Source organism: Macaca mulatta, chromosome 7 (genome assembly GCF_049350105.2).
Source record: "Macaca mulatta isolate MMU2019108-1 chromosome 7, T2T-MMU8v2.0, whole genome shotgun sequence".
Classification (NCBI taxonomy): Eukaryota; Metazoa; Chordata; class Mammalia; order Primates; family Cercopithecidae; genus Macaca; species Macaca mulatta.
Genome location: NC_133412.1, coordinates 133,415,988 through 133,425,050, shown reverse-complemented (window position 1 = coordinate 133,425,050; position 9,063 = coordinate 133,415,988). Strand labels below are relative to the sequence as shown.

At 31.5% G+C, this 9,063-nt stretch overlaps 1 protein-coding gene across 18 annotated transcripts in view; it reads right to left on the bottom strand.

The window, feature by feature from the left end:
* Positions 1 to 1,005: 1,005 nt before the first annotated feature.
* The window catches only part of PPM1A (protein phosphatase, Mg2+/Mn2+ dependent 1A), a 43,462-nt gene continuing 35,404 nt past the window's right edge, over positions 1,006 to 9,063 (bottom strand). For all 18 annotated transcript variants that reach the window (XM_077941086.1, XM_077941082.1, XM_077941088.1 and 15 more), the window contains 4 exons: positions 8,621 to 8,738; positions 4,448 to 4,556; positions 2,912 to 2,969; positions 1,006 to 1,904 (listed from right to left, as the gene is read on the bottom strand). In XM_077941086.1, coding sequence (XP_077797212.1) covers positions 1,875 to 1,904; positions 2,912 to 2,969; positions 4,448 to 4,556; positions 8,621 to 8,738 — 315 coding nt within the window. In that variant the 3' untranslated portion in view covers positions 1,006 to 1,874. The remainder of the gene's footprint in view (positions 1,905 to 2,911; positions 2,970 to 4,447; positions 4,557 to 8,620; positions 8,739 to 9,063) is intronic.

Below are 9,063 nucleotides of genomic sequence, written 5' to 3'. Positions count from 1 at the left end.
AATTTCAACTGATACGAATTCCTAAATATAAATAGTACTTCCGTTTTTCTTCATTCATGCTGGAATAAGATATAAATTAAATACAATTAAGTTACATTTAATCACCTCACAAAATAAGAGGGATAATGAAAAAATTTTGCTGGTATTTAACTACTTAAATCTGAGACATTTCACATTACTTTCCCCACTACTCCCCTAACTTTACATTAATTTTAAGGCTATATATACAAATATGTATATTTCCAAGTTAGGGAAAAAACAAATATAACAAAATGGACTATACTGGTTTTTATACACAAAGTTTTGATTTTGTATTCAATGTTGTATTTTAGTCTTACATTTTAATAGTTTTCTAGTGGGAATCTGCCTACTGAATGATTACATGGTGATAAATACAATATTCAACCTAAAGAGACAAAAATACAGAAGGGCACGGAACAGTAATCTTTTCAATGTGACAGATTTTAAAACTTACTTTCACATGCTTAATCAGAGGAATTTAAGCCTAAATTAAATTAGGTTATTTTTACATCTACAATTCCTTAAGCTTTGAAAGTTATTTGTAAAGGCCAACGGCTAAATATTATCAACATGCTATATTTCAAATCACAAATACATCTTAACCACTTGGATTCTAAAGACATGGGCCAATTAAAAATCACGGGCAAACACACACAAACACACACACACACCCCTACCATAGAGTGTCAGATTGTCAAACTTGGACAATTATTTTAATTAAACTGAGGCAAATCCAAGCTGATACACATCTTAATGAAAAATAAGCAGCCTGAAAGAAACTATATAAAAAATAGATTAAGGTACAACCAATAATTAAATCTTTTAGTCTTTCTAATGGAAGGAAACACTTTCATCTATGCCTTGAGTAACAGTGTTGTCCAATTAAAAGAGACTAACATCTTTCCCTATGAGAAACGTCTCATTACAATGGCACAGTGTTTTAAAAGGCCGGGGTAAAAGAGGAATTACACATACATGATTAAATTTCTTGTTTGTTAAATCAAGCTTTATTGATAAAATGGAATTCAGAATATCTTACTAGGAACAGCAGCAGGCCCAGCCAATCATGATAGTAAAAATGTGGCAGTTTCCTACTATATGTAGGAAGCTGCTGCTTATCAATTAGTAATTAAATGTAAGGACTTGTAAAAGAGGTGCAAAGAAACAAGGCATTTAGCCCCAAGATTGAGATTCTTATGAATACACTGTATTATTACCTGCAATACTCATGGAAACAACGAAGGAACATCCTGAAAGACAGTTAAATGAAGGGACTGGCTTTATCAACAATGCCAACTCCCCTACCAAGAACATTTAAGATAGTTTTCAATAACTCCTTGGATGTTCAGCTTTGTAAGATTTTGAGATTATTTTCCATAATCATCTGCACATTTGAACGTCTAGCTGACATGGCTGCTGCTCTCCCTGTTCCAACCCCAAGTCCAAACACAACATGACTTGAAACGGCTATATATCTGTTGCATCACACAATAAGCCAAACATTTCTTGTAACTTTGATAGTGATTTAAAGCAGTTCATAATTAAATATGAGCATTTTGTACAAGGACAATTACACTTTACAAAAAAACAAAATCATACAACAAAAATTGCTGGAGTCTGATTTACAACATGAATTATGGTTTGAAATCACGTTTACATAAGTCTCAAATTTACAAAAAAAAAAAATCAGTTCTGGGCTAGCTGTTGTACTGCTGAAGTTCTCTGATGTAATCATTCTCACCCATGTCATATCCCCTTCCTTAAAGTTGAGGATGGATGTTAAAAGGTTCAACAAAGTTGAGCTGTACTCTCCTTTGGAGGTGAAGGTAAACTCCATGACTAGATGAGCAGTTTTACCACATATCATCTGTTGATGTAGAGTCCTTTATAAAAGGAAGCAAAACAAGAACAATGTTAAAATTTAGCAGTGCCAAAATACACCATACTTTCTAGATAATGGAGAAAGATAATGTTCTGTAAAGATGACTTTTAGAAAATAAATGTTTTTTAAAGTATATAAGTATATATGTGTATATATGAAATATCAATGTTTAATCTGTTCAAATAATTGTTAATCCTTTGTTTTGTTTTTGGAAAATATTTGAAATATGGTTTTATGGTGAGGCTGACCAAATTTATTATTACTAAATCAATAAATATATTAAAAAGAATTTCTTCTTTAATGAAATCCAATACAGTTTTAGAATACCACTTTTACAAACCTTTATTGCATCAGAAAAGATTAAGAACTCAAGTAAGATGAGATGTGAAGAAGCTTCATAATGCAATACATAAAATATTTCAGAGCTGTGCCCACATGATTTTTAAGTTATCACTTTTCTATAAACATCATACAACAGAATTGCAATAGAACACTTAACTGGAGAGTATGGCATTCTAATATCTATTTATGCAAACAATTCTGTAACATTTAAGTGAAGTGTATACTTCGGGATTCCTGACAAAGGTAATTCCAACCATATAAACTATTTAGTGGAGACAAACATTCTGAAGTTCTGCTGCAGCTGCTTACAAAACTCAGAATAAGACAAGATTCTGAGTAGAGATAGTCCCAACTTCGAAAAAAAAAAAAACCATTTAGTGGAGGCAAACCTTCTGAAGTTGACTGCTTGTAAAGACTTAAAAAATCCAGAATAATTCAAAAGGACTTTCTTCTTTTTTTGAGAGAGGTGGCCACTCACCATGATTATGTCCTCAATCACTAGAACTGTGGTACAGGAGAGATCAGAGCAAGCAGAGTTCAAAGCAATCAATCAGGGGTGTGTGTAAGAGAATGGGTACAGTGAACAGCTCTGCAAAAACAGGTAGGAAGGATATGCATTTAGAGTGGAGGGGAAAGGAAAGCAGAGGGAGCTAAAATGCTACTTACAGTGTCATCATTTTTGTAAGGATTCAGTCTATTGTAAACGGCTTCAATAACATTCCTCCTAAGTGTAAAAAAATGCAGAAAATTAATTCTTCAGAAAGCAAAACACTGCTTAATAACTCATAGCCAGGTGTTTATTAAAATTTCTAAGATAATCTTATACTCAGAAATTATTTTAGTTCTATTTCTTGCTGTCAACAGTGAGCCTCACTTTAAGATATTTGGGCCCCTATGTTAAGTAGAGGTGAGTTCACTCTAAAACGTCTTATAACACTCTACCAACCCAGTTAATAGAAGGCTAAAAATTACAGATTAAAAAAAAAAAAAAGTCCATATAGTCTATCTCCATTTGAACTGGTTTAAATGGTTATGAGTCATCAATGGCAATGCCATTCTTAAGATACAATACTAACATAAGCTAGGTAAGAGTTGCATTGTAGTTTTGAAGAATCAGAGTATACTTTATAAAGCTTCTACTTTTCTTAATGCCCTTTTTAATAGTTCTATTAAAACTGAAATGTGAAATAAGACATTTCCATGACAAGTCTAGGAATTAGTTTTGAGTAACACTTTATTAAAAATCTGTAGTGTATTTACAAGTTATAGTCTCCCTACTTCTAAAGTTGATTTGATGCAATTTTATAGATCGTTTCATAGAAAGCCGTATGGGAAAAAAGTTTCCAAGAAATAAAAGCTTCAAACAGGAAGTTCTACAATCACTATTTAGTGATTACAAAGAACATGGTCACACTTGCAAAACACGGTAGAGAATCGAGAAAATTAGTCAATAATGTATCTTCACTATAAGTACAAGAAGTCTTCACTTGTAGTTTTAGCACATTTACTCTATATCCAAATTCAAGACAAAGGTATTTGCAAGTTTTATGTTTGTAAGTCAATTATATGGATATTTGAGGTAAAAATGTTTTAAGCCTTGGAACTGCTTGAATCTTCCACTTTATTATGTAAAGATGTAACCTTAATATTTAACACACAGTAGTCCAATTCTATGAACTGAAGTGGAAAGGGAAAAGACAAGAAATATATTCTTCTTCCCTGACACCTAAAACCAACTAACCAGCAATCAACAACCAAAAACACTGGGAAAATCAGACATAGAAACATCGTCCATAAGAGGAAAGGGAATTTTCGGGTGTTAAATTACTCAGGGATTGACCAAATCAAATTATACTACTACTAATGATGACACTTAGAATTTTGTTAAATTTTTAATGTAGTGCTATGTAATTTAGTTTCAAAATTCTTTCAGTGTATTACCTCGTTTATGCTCTATGAGGAAATCAATGCCAACCAAACTTCCAATAAAGACAACCCTCACTGCAATTAGTTACAATGATACTGATATCTAAGTCTAAACAAGCTCTAGATAGTCTAACACTAAAAAAAAATTGAAATCACAGGTTAAAACACAGATAAATGCATCAGTTCAGAAATTAGGTAAACACACATTTTATCAATGAATACCTAACATTTTCATACACTGACATAAAGCGTAAGAGTGTACAGAATGTAACTTACTTGCTTGCCAATTCACCCCCTGGTGGGAGGCTGGGGATGTTCTCACTCGCTAATGTGCGCATCACATGGACTAAGTCGGGGACGCCTTCCCCCTGCTTCTTTATGATTTCTGGGAATCAGAAGTACTTTTTTTGTAAGTGTTATCCAAATTTAATTAAAAAGAAAACCGAAACAAAGATAACCTAGCTTTTTAAAGATGGCATTTACCACATCTGAGATATTTCTAATCTAGTATCATTTAAAAAAAAAAAAAAAAAAGGTTGACCTTTGAAGATTTATGACAAAAAATGCAAAAAATGACACACAAGATTAACTTCAATTCAAAACTAAAATATGAAAAAATATTTCATGTTATATCAGCATATTATATAATCAAGGATATGTGTGCACAAGTGAGAATATCCTTTCTTAAGATGTCAACTAGTTACTTCTTACATCACTTCTCTCTTTAGACTGGAAACATGTTTCCTGAACTTTGCCCTATATAATACACTGCGTGGAATTTTAAAAAACAAACAATTTCAAGATTTGAAAATAATAACCCTTAATTACAGGGGAATTTATAGATTATATACTAACTCAATTACTTTATGTATATATTTATATTTGTAAAATGATACTTAAATAGCATGCACAGATTATGTACTTGAACATCACTGTCTCAGTTTAATTCTTCTCTAAAGTATCTTTAAACAATATACTGTATAGATATATAATACCATTTCCTTCATTGATTACTTGAACAAAGCCTTGAATAGAAAAGGCCTAAATTTCCTTACACAATGCTTAAAAAGAGAACCATGTGATAAACCATACAACTGCATTTAAAAGAATTTTAAAATATCCAGTTATTAAAAGGGCACAGCAATATGATCTGTAGTGCTGTTGTGCAGATGCATACTGTTATTCACATCACAGAATATAAAAAATTATGAACAAAGAACCTTACAAAGAACTCTAAAACTATTCCTCTAAGTATAAAAAGTCTTCACTTGCAGTTTTAGCACACATACTCCACATGCAAATTCCAGTCAAAACTACTTGTAAGTTATATGTTCAAGTTTTGTTGAGTTTTTGTTTTTCAATGTTTACAGTAAGAAATGGTATTTTCTTCGTCATTAGTGGGGCAAGAAATCATCATTCTGCTTCTCAATTTGTAAATACCTTTGAAAATAACAATGCATACAAAGATTCATCCTTCAATCAGGCCTCAAAATTTTTAAAGAAGACATGGCTACCCATAATATTTCTTTAAATGGTTCAAACTGTCCTTTTAGAATAAAGGCCAAATTTTTACCATCTATTACTTTTTTGCCTTAAAAAAAAAAAAAAACAGTCTTAAATCTGAACAAAAAGCAAGGATCTCAGATTTGGTTTGCCAAGTTCCTTTATTGTGTAATCTTTAACATCTAGTATATTTGTTCTACATGGTTCTAATGCTGGAAATCTGCTGTACAAAAATAAAGGGATTTGATGTTTACCTAAACTGCACAATTTCACAATCTAAAACTAATACACTTAACATACAGTCTCCACTAAGCCAATACAATTATTTGGATAGATAACTAGATACAATAGAAATAAACACTGATGATAAGTTGAATCAATAATGGTTTCAGGTCTAAAAAACATTACCTTGAATCATCTATACTTGATGTATCTTACATCTCTTTTGTTAAAATATAAATTAGGATATTTTAACTGTGAAGAAAATTACAGGAAAACAAATTCTCGTGAAAAAATAATGTAAAGCTTTAAAAACAGTTAATATCTCCTATTCCACGTGGGAAAACACATTTAAACTACCTGACCATTCATACTATACTAGCCTTGCTTCTGTCTGCTTTCAAAAAAAAGAAATGAATTTTTAAGAAATATTCCTTTAATTTCTGTTATCTATACGTTTTACTTAGAATTGTAAAGACTGAACGCTTCTTCTAAAGAATATTTATGTATAGAAGATCCATGTTTCACATACATATACACAAACACATTCTGCTCCTTTCCACTCCCCTCCACCAAGTTTCAGGGATTCTATCAGTTATCTCCAAATTAGCAACTTTAAAGCTAAGGTAGTCAGTAGCAAAGATTTTGAAAATATATACATAAAAGTATAATTTTAAATTGGTTTAGAAGGACCACAAAATTAATAGTAGTATAAATTATGAGCTGAATCTTTTCACACCCCCAGAGAGTCAAGTATTTAGAAGGGAACAAATAACAGAAAAGGAGAGCTGGAAGGCCTTTCCTTTTCTATGTTGTGGACAGAGAAGCCAAAAATGTTCCAAGCAAATAAAATGAGGTTTAGTAGGTCACAGCAATCTAGTGAAGGCATGTATTTAAAGAAAGAGAGAGAGAAAAGAAAAAGGCATTCGGGTGCCTGCTTTGGAAGCTGAAGGCAGTATTTTTCACTGAGGACATACAACAACTTTTACAATACAAACAGTTACATTCTATGTTTTAAAATAGCAGCAATTTTAATGTAGTATTTAATTTCTAGTTGCAGTCTCATCAAATCTGAGTAAAAAATACCATATTTAATTTATGACAATCTCCAATTGAATGGTACAAGTATAATAACATTTTAACATATCAAAAATATTGAGTATCAATGTAAATTCTGTCCAGGTGGCAACTCTTGCTTGATAAGAAATATAAAACTTATTATTGTAACAAAATTACGTGAAGTGAATATTTCATAATTCCATCTAAAACTTAAAGAGTACACACTAAAGAAAAAAGCAGCAATTCATTTCTAAAATTGGATCCCATTTCATAGTAAAAATATTAAAATACTTATTATTTCTTTCAACCAATAAGAAAACATGTGTGCCCAAGTTAAAGTGCCAATACATTAAATATCAACTTATCCCTATACATATTATTCTTACGAATTTATACTTTTCCACTAATCAACAGTTTGAACCAATGATTGTAGCATTCTAAATATTTTAAAATGTTACTATAATACCTATAATTTATACTGAATGATTAATTTAAAATATAAAAATTCCAAGACCCTTGGTAACAGTAAGGAGACAAATTCGTTGAACAGTACGTCCAATGAATGCAATACTAAATAGTACAAACACATACTAGATGTATGACTCTCAAGTGGCGGACGGCAATAAAAACAAAATAGTAACCTCTAGACAGTACTAAAGAACAAAACCAATCATGATTCTAGTATCAGACTGATTATGATTGGTATCAAACAGTAAAAAGGGAAAAAACAAAATTAAAGTGAATAGTAATTTTAATAATGCAGGCACAGTGGGATGTAGGTGTGGCAGGTCAATGTTTGCATGCAATTAGAGGTCTTTAATGTGCAAATTAACGACATTAGGAACCTAAAATGCATTTTAACGCTATTTTTTTAATTTAATTTTTTTCTTACTTTTTTTCTACCCCAGCTCACCAGCATTTTCATGTTTTAACACTATCAAAGTCAAGTTTTTCTGCTTAGAGAAACTGCATAATATATACACTTACTGCATATATGCAATAAACTGGAAGTCTCTGCAGAATTATGAGAAATATACTTCAGAAATGCCCAACTTATTTCTTAATCTTACTTGGCAGTTACTTTTCTGCCAGGTGGAGAAATATTATGTCTTTTATTGAGGTCTATCTTGTTTAGGTGAGACAGTTTATGGCTTAGGTAAGAAGCTCTGAAACAGTTTAAAGCAAATTTTTTAAAGTTGTGTATATAAAGTTGCTAATGATGAGTCTGTGATTTTCAAGTTATAGAAAAAAGGCCCTGGAGATTAAAAATTAATATACACAGCTTTTCATAGAAAGATGGTATTCAAATTATCACCATCACAATCTCTTTGTAATTAAATAAACCACAAATCAGATTTTCCCGGCATAAAATTACTCATGCCAGTGAATTAAGAATTTTAGAGCGCACAAACATTTTAGCCTTTTAAAACAAAAGTATCCTGAACAGAATGTAAGTTACTTTCCACGCTAGTTGTTATTACTAATATAACTGTGATAGGACAACTGCATACATCTTAACAGTTACTACAGAAATGTCCTTTTCCACTTTCGTACACTAGACACTAGATGTCAAAGACACATAAAAATCTAAAAGCTAAAATGTTAAAGTTTGACTGTGTTGAAGATTTTTCTTTAATAAAGCTACTTATTTTTTGTTAAATGATCCACCTTCTACTCTGCATTCCAGGTACTTGTCCAACTCTGCCTCCTTCTTCACTGCTTCTGGCGATACTTTGGGTGCATTTGGAAAACAGATCAAAATCACACTCATGTTGTCTCGACTTCCCTGGGAAGAAAAAAATTTGAGAAATCTGAGTTTTCTTTTTGCTCTTCAAAGCCTTGAGAACCTTTACAGCTGTGCCAATTAGCTACACTTGTTCTAGTGAAAATGTTACTTTTAGGGAGGAAAAATTATATATATGCGCGTGCACGCGCACGCGTGTGTGTGTGTGCAATGACTCCCACTCCCCCAAACAGTATAGAGAGAATACAGTATAACCAATACTCCAAAAGACAGGAGAGAAACATTACAGGTTAATCGCACTGTAATAATAATTTTTTATAATTCTATAAAACAATACTATTTGTAAACATTTACTGGTGACTTAATT